This window comes from Achroia grisella, unplaced genomic scaffold (assembly GCF_030625045.1).
Source record: "Achroia grisella isolate CSIRO2021 unplaced genomic scaffold, CSIRO_AGI_Agris_v1 utg157, whole genome shotgun sequence".
Classification (NCBI taxonomy): Eukaryota; Metazoa; Arthropoda; class Insecta; order Lepidoptera; family Pyralidae; genus Achroia; species Achroia grisella.
The window spans coordinates 810,453-832,977 of NW_026712653.1; the positions used below are offsets into that span (position 1 = coordinate 810,453).

Below are 22,525 nucleotides of genomic sequence, written 5' to 3' on the forward strand. Positions count from 1 at the left end.
CAATGGGTATAAAAATAGATTGGCGTGTCGCCGTGGCGCTGATTACTCAAATGTTACCAAATTACTACATAATTACTGCAATGGACTGCTACTGCCTAATTTGCATAAGATTGAAATAGATTTTAAAACAATTCAATTGTTATATGCATGTTATTTTTATAGTTAATATTTGAATTGATGGAGATATTCAGTGGATTATATACAGCAGCAAATATAATTTATTCTCGTTCCGATCAGTTGCACGTTACATATCAACTGTTACTCAGCAACATGATTACTTATTTTAAATGTGATGGATTACACTTTTTCTTCTAAAATCAATGTCCCTAATATGAATGTACAATGATATAGTTGTTTTTATAGTTAATATTTATAGCAATGAATTAGCGACCCGCTCTGGCGTACACAGGAGCAATTGGCCTTGATGGCCTAGCGGTTTTGTACGCCAGGCGGTGTACATAATATCCAATAGTCGTGGGTTCGATTCCTCGCTCGAAACATTTGTATTCATGATTATGATTATTTTTATGTTTTGTTTATATTATGTATGCAATTACAAAAAATGTATTCAAGTATATCTGTCAGTTGGCTAGCCATCACAGAAGCTCTACTTAACTTGGGACTAGATGACGCTACAATGCTATACTATAAACTGTTCAGAATTTTTATAAAAAAAAAATGTAGGAGCAACAATGTACATTGAGGAGATGGGTAATCTCAAACTAATAAAGAACTCACTTAATTTAAAAAAAAAATAAAACCACCTGTATCATGTTTTTATTAAGACGTGTATTGTTATATCACACTATCACAACACAGTCAATATGAGGTCTGTGGTCATTACAATTGGACTATAAAATACAACACTAAAACTAAAATATATATAAAAATGAATTTAATATAAACAATTATCTTGTTCGAGACAATATTGTTTCATATTAGTACAACTAGATGGCGCTGTATTTTTCAGACAATTTTCTAAAACGCGCTATTAAGATAATTTTGTTATACCTTATGATAATATATGTAATTTTTTTTAAATTTTTATTGCCACAAAACAAAATATGCGGTTGTAATCTCATAACTGTATTTCATTCAATATATTATAAGTAATATAAATGTTTCCTGATCTCCAGAACCTCTTTCTCTATTCAGAATTTTATACAATCTGGTAACTCAAATAAAGTACTTAAATTATATATACATATATTGCCATGTCTGTCTGATTTAATCTATGTAATAGTTCTCAAATTACTACATAAATATTGTATATACAATATATAAATACTATTGATATAAAATTCCCAAAAGGACTGAAACATTCTCTCGCATTAATTTACTTTTTTTATTAATTTATATGTGAACTTCATTTAATTTTCAATTTACAGTTATAAATTAATACATATAAATAAAATTGGAGTGTATGTTTGTAATTGTGAACTATTAAGTTAAGACAGAGAACTGTTAAGTTTTTAGTACATGCATATGAATATAAATACGGTACATACACCAAAATAACGTTTTCTACAATTTTTGTCTGTCTGTTTATTCCGGCTAATCTCTGTAATGGCTGGACCGATTTTGACGGGACTTTTTTTGCTGCCAAAAATGTCGGACGAGTAACTCAATTTTTATTTTAGAAAAATAAAATAAAATTCCACGCGAACGAAATCGCGGGTATTTCTTGCTTTAATTACAAAGTGCGGAATAACATGGAATGTTAAAAAAATGTTATTAAATTAATACCAATAGACAAATAACAAGGTTTTCCGACTATTCTAATGCTGTTGGCCGCAACTGGCCTTTACAGCTTCACCGGACGATAGGGGGCGAGTGCAGATGACACTCTAATCTCGCGGAAGGACTTATGGAGCGGCTGAAGGCCAACTCCCGCCAGACGGATACGACTTTAGTCTGAACGCACCGCTAGGGGTTTGAACCTCGGCTCAGGCCGTCGTAACATCGGTCCCAGTTTGAATTGGACGGGGGATCGATCGGGGGGACAAATAACAAGGACACGAACCACTGTCTTAGGGGGGAAAGGGATTGTTAGTAATGTGGATTGATTACCCCGTTGCTAGCAATGTACCATGTCAGGTTGACCTCCACGCGGTTCCCCCTGGAAACCATCATGAAAATTTTCCTGGTGAATTTGTCACGATGGGCTAACTGACCTGACCTCATGCTCATCTTATCATCCTCCACTGGTGCCCCGCCAGCGTAAACCGTTAGCGCAGGCGTGTGCACCATTCCATTATCATCCACAAAAAAAAAACCACTGTCTTTGGAAAGAAGTAAATAAAAGTAAAAAACATTCTTTCTCCTAAAAAATTGTAACTAATGTTAATTTTTTTTCGGTCCAAATAATGTTTCAATCCTTTTGGAATCTGATAATCAGACAAACACGTTAATGACCATATCTTTGGTAAATGAACTTATTTCTAATCGTTTCGGTTATATAATTATTAAATATCTAAATATAGTTGATACCAACTTCAAACATTGAATGCCTATTAGATATTTTCATCGAAGAAGAGAAACCATCAAAGATTACAATATATTCTACATATAAAGAAAACATTATATGTAATTATAAGCATGAATTTTATATAAATATTTATAAATATATGAGTTTTATTAGCATCCTATAACTAGATATAAATAACGATTACGTACAAACACGTCACTCCGAAATTCGATCGACAATGTAGAGAAAAAATAAATTATTGAAATGATATTGAAAATAAATAAAATTGCATTACACATTATTCAGTGAACGTACAATTGCAAATGACAAATTTGGATGCACTAGTGCAGGGTAGGCGAACCAATGGCACGCGTGCCATTGATGACACGCGACACAATAATTTGGGCACGTCGTCGATCATAAAACTGTTTGAAGAAGCTGGCTCATATTATTTTAACAATATTTTCACCTACCTATGCCTGCCAGTCATTATTTTCAGAGATGAATAACATTGAAAACTCGATTAGAAACCGTTTGACAGATGAATCCAGTTCAGCATGCATTTTGCTAAAAGTAACATCGTACAACTGTGACATAAATTATTTGTCATCTAATCTGCAGCAACAGAAGTCACAGTAATTTAATTTATTCATGTAATGAAAACAATCCAAAATGTGCCTCTTTTGGTTATTTTATTTCATAGAGAGTTTTGATAGTATTTATTATTATTATTTTCCAAATAATCAGAAACTCAAAATTATTTGATGGTACGTCAATGACCCCATTAAACATTTTTTGAAAAATGGCACGTTGATAATAAAGGCTACCCTGCACTAGTGGATCATACACGGGATATTCAATATATTATATTTATTTTATTGAATAAATTAAATATATTCATAATTACTGATTTACATTAATAGACGACAGATTTGTAAAAAAAAAATACGTTCATAAGTGGTTATGTACATAGACTATATCTTATCTTACTAATATTATAAACGCGAAAGTTTGTTAGTATAAATGAATAGATGTCTATTGCTCTTTCACGCAAAACTACTGAATGAATTTTAATGAAACTTTACAATAATATAGCTTATACAACAAAACACATAGGTTATAAATTTCATGAAGGTGAAATCGCGGGGGCAGCTACTGACCTGGTAATTTATCATTATAATCTACAAGTACGGTACGACTGAAATACCCATATCTAAACGCACTCTAAACTAATTAAGTTAGGTACATAAGTATTTACAATTATTTATTTAATTATTTACAACTTAATACTTTTAAACTGATAGCACGTTTCTACTGGAGAAAATCCGCCCAAACATATTAACTACCTATCGATATATTCAAATTAGTGCTTATTTCGATAGCTCGACTATTTTATATAATAGCTACATAGTTACTGGCGGTCGAAAGTCGAACTATCCGTAGTCTAGAACCACAATTACTTTCATAATGTATATCTGTACGCCAAAGTGACCGATCGAGGCTCCGCCTCTTCCCTTTCTTCCTGCTCAGGTACATAATAATGCAGTTCGTACGCCGGCGACAACTCTACGGTAATATTGTCGCAATTCTCGCAAGGCCTCCCCCGTACCACGTAATTGTTGGCCTTTGTTGCAGTATTACCCTCTCCATACAGTCTCTTCATGAATGCGGTCGAAGTCGCTAGAACCTTGCCGCTTTCGTCCGTCTTCCTGTGTAGTACACTATTGTTGTATAATATCGGGAAATCGACCTTGAACCGCTCGTTGTTTTGGTTGAAATTATCGACAAATCTATTTAATATATCCTTGCGGAACTGCGTTTCGTAATCATAACCAGCATCCACATTGGGCCTATCCTTTAATGTAGCTACATTATTTAAAGTCACGCCTCTGAGAGGGGCTTCTGTGTATGGGATATATTCAGCGTTTCTATCGTAATCGTTGTCTCTCGAAGCCTCATCTATGAAGTCTTTGTAATGTCTAATAACATAGGAGCCTCTGTCGTAAGTTCCGGTGTCCACTGCGTATCCGTTGTTTTGCATCAGTGCCCCCGGTACTCGCTGGTCGTTAGATGTATGTACATTCTTTTCAATAGTAGCCGGTTTTGAGCGCGAGTTGTAATTCGATGGTATAATTGTATTCTTCTTATTATACTGGTCATAGTTGTTTCGTGGTACGGACTGAGTAGGTATCGTGGTGAATGTGAGGCCAACATTATTCTTAGGTATGTTGTGTGGATATGAATTCACTTTCCTTTGGAAATCTTCGTTGTATTCATTAAAGTTAACTTTTTGCGTAACACGTGGTGGGAAATATTGAATGGTAGGTTTTCTTTCAGGAAAAGTATTGATGGCCGGTTTCGAGGACCCCGATGATGGTACAGTAGAAATAGGTGTTTCCTTATTTAGGACACCTGGTGTATATTTCTTTAAATCTAATTTGGCAAGATTTAAATAGTCAACGTCATATTCATCGGTTGTGTCATAGTATTCAAGGACGCTATTATATTTCTTTGGTTTTTCTGTAGTTATGCCATCTAATTCTTTATTTATATCCTTTCTGATATAGAGTTGGTCTGGATTACTAGTGTATGTTGTAAGTTCAGGCTCAACTGAAGGTGTACTTTGCAGAGTTCCTATAATATTTTGTGCCACAGATTTATAAACAGATGTAGTTTCTAAAGGTGGCGTATTGGGACTTATAGATTCTACAGAATACACAGCCTCGTCGTAATCACTGTAGACTGGCTCACCAAATTTATCTATGACCTTCTTCTTCTTTGACTTTCTGACTTCAGTTATTTTTTCCAAGCGTTCTTTTAAATCAGGGACATCATTCTTATTATCGTTGATCAAAGAACCACTTAACAAAGCTTCTGTTTTATTTCTCAAAACTTCAGTATAATTTTTCGAGGCTGCTTTTGGTTTAAATACTATACCTAAACTACTGATGCTCTCGTTTCTCCAGCTATTATCGTCAGGATCTCTTAAGACAGGCTTTTGTGATTGTACTTCTATTTTTTTTAATGGTTTATAATTAGGACTTACTGTGTACTTAACAGGATTTTTTACTTTTTCATAGTTTATTGGTTTTACACTTAAATTGTCGTCAAATATCTGTTGATTTGTTTTCGGTAATGTTAGTATATCTGTTGTACGATTGATAGTAGCCCCAGCTTCGAGGCGGTATCTCTTAGCATATTCTTCATTATCACTAAGCAATTCTTCTTTCAGGAGTTCTTCCTTTATTGCGTCCTCCGCCTGAAATAATAAAATATCTTATTATGAAAATGTCTGATTCAATTACAATTTCATTACATGTTTTTATTACTCGTATTGTGACTTGTTTTTTATAAATTTTAAATATTTGACATATAACATATTCTGATATAGACACGTCGCCAATTTTGCGGTGTTTACTGAAATGGTCATTATTTGTCTTTCAGATTCTCGTGAAGTATTTCAAATGTCTCCCAAGGATATATAACATGAATACATTTATATTTATTCATTCGAATCAAGTCATAAGAAGAAATAAACCTAGCCTAATTAACAATTCTATGTTTTGTTTTGTTAATTACATCAACTTTCTGGGTTTATTATATTGACCAAAACCTTTTGAAAAGATCATGTCCAATAATACAAAAACGTCAACCAGTATTTAACTTCAGATAATTAATGTGTAATTCCTATCTATGTTAGTAATAAGAATATTCTTACCAATTGTCTTTGCGATTCCGCTTCTTTTTTGCTGTCCAATACACTATCACTATCTTGTACTTCAAATTCAAATGTTGTGCTCAAATTCTCATTACCAGTTATGCTGGTAGTGTCGTAATTATCTATTATTGTTGTTGCCTCTTCTGCTATATTATCTGCAATTGGTTTTGCCGAATAATCTAGAAAACCAGCTCTTTTTGACGACGAGTGTCGAATTCTCGGTGAAGTTCTCTTAGTTTCTAGAGATGAAGTCAATTTATCACTTTCACTTATGTAGACATCGCTAAAGGCTGGTTGCATTGTAGATGTAGCATATGTGTCTGTCTGCATTTGGATACTCTTGTATGTATTGGTATTCGACAGCATTTCTTCCTTAAGGGCTTCCAGTGACGATATTGGAGTCTCGTTCAATACTTTCTCTAAAGTAACGCGAGCCGGTGCATCTTCTTTAGTTGTTCCTTCGATGTTCTCATGGGTGGCTATTATACTATCTGTAACTATTTCTTCAGGTTTTCTGTTGATTGTATTATATTTTTTCCAAATAGGCTCATCAAAACCTGTACTATTTAATTTATCTATTGTTCTACTACTTGAATTAATTATTGAAGTAGTAGGTAATTTGATATTTGCTGTGTTTCCCGTGGCTTGTGACAAATTAATACTACTGGAATTATTACGCCTGGTAGATTTCGATTCTATGGTAGGTACACCACTTGTATAATCGGTAACAGCTGTGGCAATTTCTGAAGGAATTTCCACAGTTGTGACTTCCTGTGATATGATGTCGCTTAAAATATTTCTGATTTCCGCTGTTGATATCTGTTGCGACGTCTCTGAAGGTTGCGTCGACACAGCCTCATCATTACCACCAGACGTAGTAAAGGCATTTGTTGCAGTAGTGATTTCATTCTCTCCACTTTTCTGTCTTCGTTGTCTTAAAACTTCTTCATTCTTATCTGGTACATAGGTAATTGCGATGGATGAAGTATCTTCATTTACAGAACTTGTATAAACCGGTAGGCCAGTTATTTTTAAATAACCATCATCAGTTTTCAAAACTATGTAGGCCGTAGTTAATTCAATTTTCTCATCTTTACCTGGATAGTCTCCTTTTATTTCATACACTTTGGCTGTTGTCTTTCCGGGAACTATTTTCTCTAATGAAGTATTTTGTAAATCAATGACTTTAATATTGTTTGCTTTAGGCAACTCCTCTTTCACGTCCACCAGCGAACTTCCCTCTCCGACTAGATCTTGCTCGAGTTTCACAGTTACGTCTTTCATACGACGTATAGTGAACGCACTAGATTCTAGCATAGATATGGCAACTATTGATAAAAACACGAACGACCTGAAACAAAACATGTTTATCTTAATAAACCCTTTCATTTACCTTCAACGGATTAGTATCTCGTAGCGTTGGTTTAGTTTGAGTAGTGTTGTACGAGTATTCATAATTGATTTTATCATCTCAATATTGGGAACAATTTACTACAGTAGACAATGGATTATTTTTAAAACAAACGCACCTACGTAATGAATCAGATTGTTATTACAAACATGCAGGTACTACGAGTTGTTTATAAAAACCCTGTTATTATATCTTACGTAATTGGATGTGTTATTAACTTATTAATATATTAATGTACAATTGTTTTAACTTCCGCTAATTTCCACGAAGGAAGTTAAGTTACTTGTAGAAAATTCTCATAAATGTAATATGGTAAACAGAAATAGAAGTAAACGTCACACAAATATATTGTGCGACGGTTAAATAGAAAAATGGCAGTATTCAAAATGTATATTTTTTACAAGAGAAGCATATAAAGTTTTTAAATTTATTAAAATTTTTTTTTTAGAACGAAGTTTTAACAGTAGTTTTTCTTAAATATATGAATATATTGTCGGTTAAATAAAAAAAATGGCAGTATTCAAAATGTATATTTTTTACAAGACAGGCATTTAAAGTTTATAAATTTATATAAATATTTTTTATCGTTTAAAGTTTTAACAGTAGTTTTTTTTAATATATGAATATATCGTCGGCTAAATAGAAAAATGACAGTATTCAAAATGTATGTTTTTTACAAGACAAGCATATAAAGATTTTAAATTTATTTAAATCATTATTTTCTTTTTTAAGTTTAAATTTACACAGAAGTATTATATATCATTTTAAATGTATTTAGATAATGATTAAGACGGCGTGGTTAATTTAATTGACTTATATAAAAGGAGGCAATTCTATCTTATAATTTTGAAAAATGTCCTTTTTCTATTTTATCGACGATATCCTAACTAATATTATAAATGCGAAAGTAACTCTGTCTGTCTGTCTGTCTGTCTGTCTCGCTTTCACGCCAAAACTACTGAACCGATTTAAATGAAATTTAGTACGCAGATAGTCTAGACGCAGAGGAAGGACATAGGCTACTTTTTAATGCGTAAAAAGGGTTGTAAGGGGTTCAAAATGGAAATACAAGGTTATCTTTATGCGGTTGAATCCTTATTCGTCATCTTTTCATTTCACTAGCTAACAACCAATCAACACATCGCGTGCGTTTGCGCCAATTAGGTATCCATCACAGAGAACAAAACCACAGATAACATAATGTAAAACGAAAGATCTTGCCGGAAACATGACGTTGACGTTTAGTGAAAAAATTGTTTTTGGACACTTTTTTATGATAAAATCGTATATCGTGTGTATGTGTTTTTTCTTTAAACCTGAAATTGGCCGATTGCGAGACAAATTTGGCGATTTTTTTTATTAATTTGTTTTACGGCTCTGGATACAAGCCCAGTTTAGCCCAACTTAAAGTTTTACAATATAAATTACAAAAATTAAAGTCAATGTCAAATGTCAAATAATAATAAATGTCAAATGTTGTTTCTCTGTTCTGACGAACTTATTAAAAAAAAACTTAATAACAATCACAATTTCTTCACATTTTATTATTTACATTTTTTAAAGAATGTTTTGGTGTGGCACTATCCGAAATTAAATTATTTACCCATTTTTGTAGCTTATACAGAAATAATGTGTGGATGTTTATTTAAAAAGCATTAACACAAAACTAATAAAGTATAGGTATTAATAAATATATGGTTGTTGTATCAAAATAGAATTTTCTTATTTTTCACTAAAATAAAAACTAACTGTCTTTTTTATAAAATAAATGACCTTTTCATTGTGCCATATATTATGGTACTATTAAAATTATTTAGCTGATTGTAAGAAACAAAATGTTGGTTTGTAGATTAATACTGTAAAATTATTATTTGTACGGAAACGATAAAAATATATTTTTGTGCTGCGACAAAAACTAATATTATAAATGTGAAAGTAACTCTGTCTGTCTGTCTCGCTTTCACGCCAAAACTACTGAACCGATTTGAATGAAATTTGGTATACAGATAGTCTAGACCCTGAGAACGGACATAGGCTACTTTTTAATGCGAAAAAAGGGTTGTAAGAGGTTAAAAGGGGGGATGAAAGATTGTATGGAAGAATCGTCATTTTTGAAGCTAGAAGCTTGAAACTTATTTTTGAGACTGTTGATTAAATATAAATAAAAATGACATTCAATGTTTGTAAAAAATTACACTTAAGGGGGTAAAATAAAATAGGGGATGCAAGTTTTTATGTAAACACGTCATTTTTGAAGCTAGAAGCTTGAATCTTATTGTTGAGACTGTTGATTAAATATAAATAATTATGACATTCATTGTTTGTAAAAAAATTACCCTTAAGGGGGTAAAATAAAATAGGGGATGCAAGTTTTTATGTAAACACGTCATTTTTGAAGCTAGAAGCTTGAATCTTATTGTTGAGACTGTTGATTAAATATAAATACATATGACATTCATTGTTTGTAAAAAAATTACCCTTAAGGGGTAAAATAAAATAGGGGATGCAAGTTTTTATGTAAACACGTCAATTTTGAAGCTAGAAGCTTGAATCTTATTGTTGAGACTGTTGATTAAATATAAATACATATGACATTCATTGTTTGTAAAAAAAATACCCTTAAGGGGGTAAATTAAATAGGGGATGCAAGTTTTTATGTAAAATCGTCATTTTTGAAGCTAGAAGCTTGAAAATTATTTTTGAGGTTGTTGATTAAATATAAATATATATGACATTCATTGTTTGTAAAAAAATTACCCTTAAGGGGGTAAAATAAAATAGGGGATGCAAGTTTTTATGTAAAATCGTCATTTTTGAAACTAGAACGATGAAACTATTTTCATTGGTTCTTTTGGGGTAGATTTTTAAATACCCCACTAATGTTATAACTGTGAAAGTAACTCTGTTTGTCTTTCTGTCAGTCTTACGCTCCAAAACAAAATAAAAATTTAAATGAAATTTGGTACACAGTTAGTTTATACCCGGACAAAGAATATAAGGTACTTTTGAATGTGAAAAAAGGGTTGTAAGGGGGTTGCAATGGTACGCTGTATGGAAGAATCGTCATTTTTTAAAACTAGAAGTTTGAGACTCATTTTTAGGCTGTTGTTTAAATATCAATAAATATGACATTCAATGTTTGTAAAATTTTTACTCTTAGGGGGAGGGGGGTAGTAAAATAAAATAGGGAATGAAAGTTATTGTGGAAATTTGCTGTTTGTGTGGTTGTGGAAGCTAGAACGATTAAACTTTTTTCTTTGTCTTTTTAGGGTTAGTTTATTAAATACCTTACTGATATTATATATGTGAAAGTAACTTTGTCTGTTTGTCTCACTTACACGCCAAAAATACTGAACCGATTTAAATTGAAATTTGAAACAGACATAGATAGACTAGATCCTGAGAAAGGACATAGGTTACTTTTTAATGTGAAAAAGGGTTGCAAGAGGATTGAAAGAGTAGATCCAAGGTTATATAGATGTATCGTCATGTTTAAAGCTAGGAGCTTGAAATTTATTTTTTAGCCTATTGATTAAATATTTATTTTTATTTTTTATCATTTTTTAAGCTAAAATGATGAAACTTATTTATTTGACTTATATTGTGTTAATTGAGTTAAATATTTTTTCATTATTTACGCGGACGAAGTCGCGGGTACAGCTAGTGTATATATATATAGCTCTTTTGAAGCTCTTTTGAATAGTCTAATGTCTCGTTGAATAGTGTAATAATTCTACCGTTCATTCGCACCGAGCAAGGATCTTGCGTGTTGCTCTTTTAAATAAATGTTGTTCAGCATTTTGTGTAAATAACAAACAGCAAGATGGACAAATGTAAATAAATACAATACCTACTTGAGTAATAAAATAAATCTGTTATATTTATCAGAGCAGACCACTCTCTACAAGCAGCATCCATTCATAGATATCAGCCTCAACATACCTTTTTTTTATAAGGGGAAATTTTCATATAATACCGTACCTTTAAATGCTACGATATTTTATTACCACATATATAGTAGAATTGGAATCATGACGTGTTAAGATTTAATGAGTATGATGGAAGATCGTGGAAAGTGGCAAGAGCTCCACTCCAGATGATCCATATTTCATATATATCGCCCTAAAATATGGTCGAGTGCAGTGATAGCTGGCTCATCCGTCATACTCGTGAACGTACTGCTTGTAGGGACTGGTCTGCTCTTATGACTACGACTGATTTAATCTTATTGTGTTTTTATATTTCAGCCTAATAAATTAGTGCTGGTTGGCAGTTTGTATTCACACGTTTCGACTTGTAAAATGTGAACTTACAAGGATTATTTAAAAGAGCAACACACAAGTTTCTCGCTCGTGATGAGTCAGTTTCCGAATGAGCGGTTTATAAAAAAAATTGTTATGATTATTTAAATTTATTTGAATCAATTATTTTCTATTCTATTCTATTCTAATGATATATAGTTAATAGCTTCCGCTAAATGAGCCCACAATTTACAACAATAACCTAAATATATATAACTCAAAGGTGACTGACATAGTGATCTATCAACGCACAGCCCAAACCACTGGACGGATCGGGCTAAAATTTGGCATGCAGGTAGATGTTATGACGTAGGCATCCTCTAGGAAAGGATTTTGATAATTTCCACCCCTAAGGGGATAAGCGAGCTAACCCGCGGGCAAAAGCTAGTTATGTATAATGTATAAAATCATCAGCTTTTCCATTGAAATCTCTGACACAGTAGTGATAGTAGTGATTAGTATCGTTTAGAGACAGTCAATGAGTTTTTTATGGGTCAAAATTTACAATAAAATACCAAAGGATATACTAAACTACTACATCATGACGACCTCGGTGGTCTAGCGGTCTGGCACACCGCTTTATGTCCGATGGTCGCGGGTTCGATTCCTCGCACAGTGCAAACATTTGTATTCATGCGTATGATTATTTGTATCGGTCTGGGTGTTTTCTAGGTATAATATGTATGTATTTATATGAAAAAAATTCTATGAATTTGTATCAGTTGTCCATAGCACAGTCTTTAGTTCTTAACTTGGGTCTAGATGGCGCTGTGTGAATTGTCCTGAGATTATTATTATTATTCATTTATATGCATTTATTGCATTTAATATTTTTACGTCCGCTCGAGCCACACTTTCTTACGACCGGGACAAATCAATTGACCGGGACAGAAAGTTGGTTTTCTTCATCTCAAATTAATAGCACGAGAACTTATCGATACCAAAATTTACCACAGTTGGTACAGTTATAGCCGTTATGGCGCCAAAACATAGAACGATAGACATACTTTCATATTTATGGGCCATAAATATAACCCTATAAATAATTTAACTGACCTTTGAGAAAGTTTTGTAATTCAGACATATTAAAACTATTGTGTACTAAACCAGCACACTGGGTAGATCCTATTCTATTGAAATCTAATCATATTTAAATACTAGCTGTTCAGGCGACTTCGTCCGCGTGGAATTTAACTTTATTTTTCTAAAATAAAAGCAGCCTAAGTTACTCCTTATTACAGCAGCTATCTGCCAAAAAAAGTCTCGTCAAAATCGGTCCAGCCAGAGATTAGCTGGAACAAACAGAAAGACAGGCAGACAAAAATTGTAAAAAAAAATATTTTGATGTATGTACCGTATTTATATTGATATGCATGTAGTAAAAAACGGTTATTTCAATATTACAAACAGACACTCCAATTTTATTTATATGTATGAATAAGTAATATGCAGGTTATTAAACAAATGTTAATTAAGAAGATATTGCAATGAAATCGAAAGATTATGAGAAACGTAATTGCAATAAGCAAATTGGATTCCCTTTCATTTATATTCTTAGGCATTTCATTTTCACTATTAAGTGATAGATGTTATATATTAGGTACATCGAATATAAATAAGAAATAAAAATTACATACATCAATGTAATCTATAAATTATACACGATTTCGTAATATATCCGATTGAATGATACTTCATCACGAACATATATGATTATATATATACATATATATGTATATATAGTGTGGTGAGGAATAACACTTTCGATCGTCCGCTTTATCATAGTCGTTAAGAATAGTATAAAAATTGTGTATCAGAAATTTCTCCTAGTGCATATCTCTTACCTCCTAGTACTCTGCCTGAATTGTTACATTTTCACTTTTATGATTTACTAGCTGTTCCCGCGTATTCGTCCGCGTGAAACTTTATTTTTCTAAAATAAAAGTAGCCTAAAGAACTTAAAAATTTTTGTACGTCTTAATTTATTCGTTCTATTAGGTGCTGAGAGGTTCAAACTAATACAGTTACATCCTGCATCATCCCTTATTTTATCCCCATGGGGGTTGAATTCATCAAAATCCTATTTAAGCGAACGACTTCATCATAGTAGCTCCAATCTTTGATTTCAGTACAATCAGTCGAAAATCTAAGAAGATATTTATACAAACTTTCATCCCCTATTTAATCCTTTCTTAGGGGTTGTCTACATCATAGTAGATTTATGCATGCAAAGTCTCAGCCCGATCGGTTTAAAATTGTCAGTTTCATACAAACTTTCGTCCCCTATTTTATCCCCTTGGGGGTAGAATTAATCAAAATCCTTTCTTAGCGGATGCCTACGTCATAACATCTACCTGCATGCCAAATTTCAGCCCGATCCGACCAGTGGTTTGGGCTGTGCGTTCATAGATCACTATGTCAGTCACCTTTGAGTTATATATATTTAGTTTTACCAAATAGATTAATCTACTAGCTACTCGCTCTAGCTGCTCTCGGGTGTATGTACAAGTATTATATATATAAACCTTCCTCTTGAATCACTCTATCTATTAAAAAAAACGCTTCATTATCCGTTGCGTAGTTTTAAACATTTAAGCATACATAGGGACGGACAGACAGCGAAAGCGACTCTGTTTTAACTGTAGTCATGATACATATTATAAAACAAAGTCGCCTGTCTTTATGTTCGCCATCTCAAAAACTACTGAACAGATTTTCATGCGATTTTAATCCATCAGCAGAATGATTAATGAGGAAGGTTTAGGTGTACAGTTTTTTCTAGCTCTAAAAAGAGCTACTATTTTTAATTCAAATTCAAAAATCATTTATTCATGTAGGACATTTTAGCCGCTTATGAACGTCAAATTTTTACATTATAATTTTATTTTTTCCCTACCGTCAAATAATCATATTCATTGTTTATGAAGATATTGTATAAGTAAGTAAAAGTGCCATCTGCACTCGCCACCTATCCTTAGTTCAAGCTGTAAAGGTTAGTTGCGGATATTAGCATTAGAAAAGTTAGATTTTTTTTTCTTAGCATTATCGAGGCATTTTCCAATAAATTTCTTCGAGAATCATCAACTTCTAGGGTTAGCATCTCCTCGAAAATCGAATAGCATCTAAATGCTAATCAAATCACGAACGATTCGATAGGGTTGCCAACCATACTTTATAATATCGTATCCTACTTTATTTTTGGTAATTATACTTTTATATACAAATATAGTATGCTCCATTTTCAACCTTTATGTGATGCGTAAAACAAAATACTCATTATGAGTAGTTAACGATTTATAATTACTGAACGATGCTAGATGTCAATTGTGGGTTGTGACACACAGTTCTAGTGTTAAAAGCAAAAACAAATACCTTTTTAAAGCAATAAAAACATGGAATTTGAAAAATTCTTTTATTTTCCTTAATTTTTTCCTATCCAAACCAGTTTACACGTTTTTTTTTGTTCAAAAAGTTGGCAACCCTATCGATAGGCCACATCAAAATGTTAAAACCGAGTAGAAATTTTAATGTCGCAGCCAAAACGAATACGCTTTCTCGCGACTCGTCGAATTTCGTTTTGTTATACAAATGCCGAAATATGTTGAACGTGTATATTATGGGTCCGTGATTTGTTGGGTGTGTTCCAACCAATCTCATGTTTATTAAAATTACATTATTCTTGTAATCATCTAGTTTCGAACTGCCTATGTCGTAACATACTAAGTGGATGGAGTTGGTAGTCAAAAGGCTGGTTGGTTTTAGTTATATAACGCTATTAATAATATAAAAAATAATAGTTATATCAATATTATTATACTTATCAATCAAGTAAACGATATAACTATCTATCTATCTGCACACTTATTGAGTATTGATGCTACTGAACTTTGCTAAGACCCGGTTAATAATAAAAATAATCTAAAACATAAGTACACACATAATATACATATTATATACATAACAAACACCCAGATCGATACAAACAATCTTACTCATGAAAACAATTGATTGTAGCGTGCGAGGAATCGAACCCGCTGATGGGTGACTGCCCATCTGAGCTAGTAACATATTTGACCAGTTTTGACATGAAAAACATTCAGCCAATGTCACAATATCACAGAATGACCAGTTACATGAAAAAATGTTGCCAACGTCACAATATCACTGAAGACTGAAGCTTGATGTCAAATATTACACAATATTAGATCGTTTAATTTTTTTATAACATTCGTTTCGATAATCGTTATGTTTATTTGGTTCAGCGGTGCATTCAACTTGTTACGCACCAATATTACTGGTCAATTGAATCCTTTTAATGAGAAACTAGCCGTGAGTTTTTTTTATTGGGGCGATTTTTTTTGTATGATAAAGGAATGGTGCACCCACCTGCGCTAACGGTTTACGCTGGCAGGGCACCAGTGGAAGATGATAAGATGAGAATGAGGTCAGGTCAGTTAGCCCATCGTGACAAGCTCACCAGGAATCTGTCACGATGGTTTCCAGGGGGAACCGCGTGGAGGTCAAACTGATATTATACATTGTTAGCAATGGGGTTATCAATTCACATTACTAACAATCCCCTTTCCCCCCTATTGGGGCGATTTTTTTTTATGTGTATGATAATGGAATGGTGCACCCGCCTGCGCTAACGGTTTGCGCTGGCGGGGCACCAGTGGAGGATGATAAGATGAACATGAAGTCAGGTCAGTCAGCCCATCGTGATAAATTCACCGGGAATTTATTTATTTATAGTTTCCAGGGGGAACCGCGTAGAGGTCAACCTGACATGGTACATTGCTAGTAATGGGTCATGTGTCCACATTACCAACAATCTCTTTGCCCACTATTGGGGCGATTTGGGCTATTGAGTAGGGAGTAGTAGGGACTGCAACCTACATAGATCTATTGTGCTCGCCCTTTTTCAAAGTTCGCTACCTAGACCCGTCAGGGACAAGAATTGAAGGATATTCTTAGGAGCGATGGTTTTTATCTCCTCAGGAAAGAGTGTAAACTTTCCAAAGGAGATATTTACTTTGTTAGTTGTAATTTAAAACTTAACTTAATATGCTATCGTCGTCGTTGATCTCACATTGTATTTTACTGATAAAGGCTATAACAGAATAGCAGAGAGGGTGGACTCACTGCCCCCACTGAGTTATAGACCTTTCTGACTCATTCAATAGTTTTAAATTATATTATTCTATGGGCAATAGTTGTATTGTGTAAAAAGTTTTTGTTTGAGACAAATAAAGATTATTATTATTATTATTATTTATTTTATTTATGCATGATTGAGCTACAACCACATAGGATGTAATAGTAAGTAATAGGCTTTGCTCAGTAAATATGATTTGAGAGATGTTTTGAAATTATTTCAGGGTAATTCCAGGATATGGAATATCCAATGGTCAGCATCACAGATAACATAAGTCAGCAGTAATGTACTCTGTTTTTTTATTGAGAGGATTTAGCTATTACTCAGTGGTAGAGAGACCTATAGCACTGCGACCTGATAGATCTTGCTCTGTGCTCGTCCTTTTTCAAAGTTCGCTACCTAGACTTCAGGGACAAGAATTGAAGAATATTCTTAGGAGCGATGGTTTTTATCTCCTCAGGATAGAGTGTAAACTTTCCAAAGGAGATATTTTATTTACGCATGAATGGCAGTGAGTTACAGTTTATTATTTATATTATTAACAGGGTCTATGGCAAATAATGGTATAACATATATACATATAAATAAAATTGGAGTGTCTGTTTGAATATTGTAATAACCGTTTTTTACTACATGCATATGAATATAAATACGGTATTTACACCAACATAACATTTTTTACAATTTTTGTCTGTCTGTCTGTCTGTTCCGTTTAATCTCCGAAATGGCTGGACCGATTTTGATGAGACTTTTATTGGCAGGTAGCTGATGTAATAAAGAGTAGCTTAGGCTACTTTTATTTTAGAAAATGAAAGTTATATGCCACGGGGACCAACCGATCGGGCTGAGACTTTGCATGCATAAAGCTACTATGTCGTAGGCATCCCCTAAGAAAGAATTTTGATAAAGTCCACCCCTAAGTGGATAAATTAACGCGAGCGAAGACACGGGCAAAAGCTAGTAAGATATAAACCTCGGGCAAACGTAAACACAGAGTATGTTAATTTTGTTTTTATTCTTGCCGGCCGGCAAGGCGGCATCGGGCGGCGCCTGCGCTCGTTTGATTACCATATTGTTCCAATTTCTCAGTATGTTGCAAAGGTTATAGGCGATGCATTATTAAAAGATATTAAATTGCGGGTAAATAATATGATGTTGCTGGTCGAGACGATGTATATTACAGATGATAATAAACTGACAATATGTACATAGAAATAATGATCTTATATACTAAATAAAAATAGGAAAATGTAAGGTGGGGTGACACAGTTTAGATCACAGATAACATAATTTAGATACAGCAGTGCCTAGTAGACAATATTGAATTTGTCTTACTAGACATTATTAAATGCAATTATTATTTTATGTATCTAGGTGACTGTGTCCTATAGATTGGATATATAGTTTAGGTAGACAACCCGAGTGGATAACAAGATGAATTAAAAAATGTGATTTAGATATTCACTTGTTATATTTACCCTTCTCTAATCATTAGGTACCTACTTTATTTCTTCTCTATGCGTAATGATTTGTGATATTACTGTTATTATTTATTTGTTACTAGCTGTAACTGCGAATTCGTCGTGAATTTAACTTTATTTTTCTAAAATAAAAGTAGGCTAAGTTACTCCTTATTACATCAGTTGTCTGCCAATAAAAGTCCCGTCAAAATCGTTCCAGCCATTTCAGAGATTAGCCGGAACAAACAGACAGACAAAAATTGTAAAAAATGTTATTTTGGCGTATGTACCGTATTTATATTCATATGCACGTAGTAAAAAACGGTTATTTCAATATTACAAACAGACACTCCAATTTTATTTATATGTATAGATTATGTGTTTATTATTATTCTTTTTCTAACTATCTATATACAGTTACAATTAGAACCAAAAACTTTGTACCCCTTTTTACGAAAATTGCACGGAGAAAAACTCCCTCGGAGTATGAAATTTCAGACATACAAAGTTTAGGCTTAGCGCGAAGAAATTGTGAAGTTTAGAAGTATAGTTTTTGACAATATAAACTTAATAATGTTTAAAATTAGACCATAATGAATTTAAATTATAAGTTTATAATTTAAATTCATTATGGTATAATTTTGACTACTAGGCGATCAATAGTTAAAGAAATGAACAATTAGAACTAGTGTTAGCATACATACTTTATAATAACGTATCCTACTTTATTTTTAATAATTATACTTTTACATACAAATAAAGTATGCAAAATATTTTACAAAATAAAATATTGACAATTAATCAAATATTGGCATTCTATTATATTCCATAATGTTTTTATAGTAAGAAGTTATGGTGAATGACTAATGTTTAGAATTTATAATGACTTGATTGATTTATAATGATGATTACAGAATTAATATTTGTACGCTGGAAACAGCAGATTATGATGAAACATATATTATATTCTGACAAATAAATATATTATTATTATTAAAAATACTTTATTTTCAACATTCACTGTGATGCATGAAACAAAATACTCATTTATTTATTTATTTATTTATTCTTTTGCACACAAAAATGTATACATGGCGGACTTAATGCCTTATGGCATTCTCTACCAGTCAACCGTCGCGTTGATCAGAGATAATAAGGCGGTGCACTTTAATAATTAATTGAAAGAAAACAAGAAAAACAAAAATTTAAAAACAAACTCATTATGGGTACTTAAAATGATTTATAATTACTGATCGAAATATTAGATGTCAATCGTGAGTTGTGACATTTGCTCTAATGTTAAAAGCACACAAAAATACGTTTTTAAAGGAATAAAAATATAGAATTAGAAAAATACTTGTTTTTTCTAATACATACTTTATTTTTTCCTAACCAAACCAGATTTGCTAAAAGCACACAAAAATACGTTTTTAAGGCAATAAAAATATAGAATTAGAAAAATACTTGTTTTTCCTAACCAAACCAGATTATACGTTTTTTTATCAAAAAAAGTTGGCAACCCTAATTAGAACAGTACAATTCCGAATAGAATAGAATAGAATAGAAAATCATTTATTCAAATATACTTACATCGAAGCACTTTTGAATAGTAATCACATTTTTTAATCTATCGCTCATTCGGAAAGCTGTCTCATCACAAGACGAACGAGCAAGAAATTTGCGTGTTGCTCTTATGAATAATTTTATTGTTACTTTACATTTTTAAATTTAAGCGTCTGAATACAAACTACCAATTAGCACTAATTCAAAAATTAACTAATTAAAAACCACTAATTCTCGGTGGTCTAGCGGTCTAGTACACCGCTTTACGACCGATGGTCGCGGGTTCGATTCCTCACACGGCACAAACAATTGTATTCATGAGTATGATTGTTTGTATCGGTCTGGGTGTTTTCTATGTATAATATGTATGTACTTACAAAAAAAAGTATCTATGTATATATGTATCAGTTGTTTAGTACACATAACACAAGCTTTAGCTACCTTAACTTGGGTCTAGATGGCACTGTGTGAATTGTCCTGAGATTATTATTATTATTATAAATAATTCCAATTATTAAAATGGCAACGCAATCATTGAATCGTTCGATTGCTTTTTATAGATCACAAGTTACAAACTATCAAGAATGGATTGTGTCTAATTCAAACGACATAAAGGTTAATTTACCGTTTGATCGATTAATAATGCCTTTTGACCAGGGCTGCGCAATTCTGTTACGGGTCGTCGTAGTCAAAGTGAAGTGTGAAAAGTGTATCAAAGTTTAGTACAGAACACTTTATACAAAGTCTACAGGATATAGCATATCTATGTATTTGTATCAGTTATCTAGTACCCATAACACAAGATTCAGCTTGCTTAACTTGGGTCTGTGTGGATGGCGCTGTGTGAATTCTCCTGAGAATATTATTACTATGGCACAATATTTTATAAAAATGTAGTGGATTCCATGAATGATATGCGTGAGTTAGTTATATTCATATGACTCGAAAGCCGTCTGAATTGGTTTTTTTTTCGGACTACTCTAATGCTGTTGGCCGCAGCTGTCCTTTACAGCTTCACCGGACGTTAGGGGGCGAGTGCAGATAGATGCCACAACGCGGAAGGACTTATGGAGCGGCTGAAGGCCAACTTTTTAGTTTGAGGACACCACTAGGGATTCGAACCTCGGCTCAGGCCGTCGTAATTTCGATTACCGTTTGAATTGGACGGGGGACCGATCGGAGGGGCTCTTTTGAATTTTGTGTGTGTAAGTAGGTCTGGTAATAGGACATAAACTAGTTTTCATACCTTAAGTATGTTTAATTATGTTATCTGTGCCTCAAGTCATAAGAGTAATGATAAATTTTGACAATTTTTTATGATTTTGTAAAAAAAAAATATACTAAATCCTGAATTTTTGCTTTCTATCATCAAACCCAATTTTTTAATAGCAATGTTAGTAATTTACCAATTTTCTAGACAAGCCGGTCGATAACTGATTAATTTATATGGCAAACTGTTTGCCGGGTCAACTAGTGTGTTTATAAGATTTATGTCGTTTTTGATTAATTATTTAATTATGCACATATGTTCAAATTAATTATTGATTAGTGTAATTTAAATTAAAAACCGAGATTGATCGTGTGTAACATGATGTATATGGAACCGTCGAGCATGTATGAGACATGTGATGAATGGCAAGAGTTGTATATCTTTATATACAACTGTTGCTTCATTCACATTACCTAAAAGTATTTATATTTATTTATTACTAGCTGTACCCGCGACTTCGCCCGCGTGGAATTTAACTTTTTTTAAAATAAAAGATTTTTTCTGCAATAAAAGTAGCCTAAGTTACTCCTTATTACATCAGCTACCTGCCAAAAAAAGTCCCGTCAAAATCGGTCCAGCCATTTCAGAGATAAGCCGGAACAAATAGACAGACAAAAATTGTAAATGTTATTTTGGTGTATTTACCGTATTTATATTCATTTCATGTTCACACTCCAATTTTATTTATATGTATAGATGAAAGTATTTTTATAATGTATAATTAAACGATATACACTTAAGATGCCTATTACAAAACGATGCCGCTCAACTTTAGGTTTAATCGCATGGATTTACGCACACACACAGTAATACACGCACACAGACGCAAATAACCGTGTAGCTCAATCGGTGTGGATTTAGTATGAACCATTTTGATCCTTGTAATATTTTAATTAATAATGTGATATGTTTCTACTTAACTGAGTAACATAAACTACTTATTGGATTTTTTTAAATAACGTGATTTATCTTAATTATCAAAGTGCTAATAATGACCATATTTTTTTATTATATTATTTCTAGAGGGTTGATGTCAGGATGCTGGCCGATTGTACAACTAAAAGCCAAAACCTTAAGTAATATGAGTAACAAATAATTGGGATAAGGACAGGAAGATGAAATTACTATAACATAAATTTACTAATTAATTCTTCTTACATATTAATTCAGTTTATTTATT

At 32.7% G+C, this 22,525-nt stretch overlaps 1 protein-coding gene across 1 annotated transcript; it reads right to left on the reverse strand.

Moving 5' to 3' along the window:
* Positions 1-3,614: 3,614 nt before the first annotated feature.
* On the reverse strand, positions 3,615-18,123 carry LOC131841016 (uncharacterized). Its single transcript, XM_059189247.1, has 3 exons — positions 18,026-18,123; positions 6,186-7,536; positions 3,615-5,726 (listed from the first exon to the last, which is right to left on the reverse strand). Exons 1-3 carry the CDS (start codon positions 18,121-18,123, stop codon positions 3,930-3,932), a joined length of 3,246 nt encoding a protein of 1,081 aa, XP_059045230.1. The 3' UTR covers positions 3,615-3,929.
* Between the last annotated feature and the right edge of the window lie 4,402 nt (positions 18,124-22,525).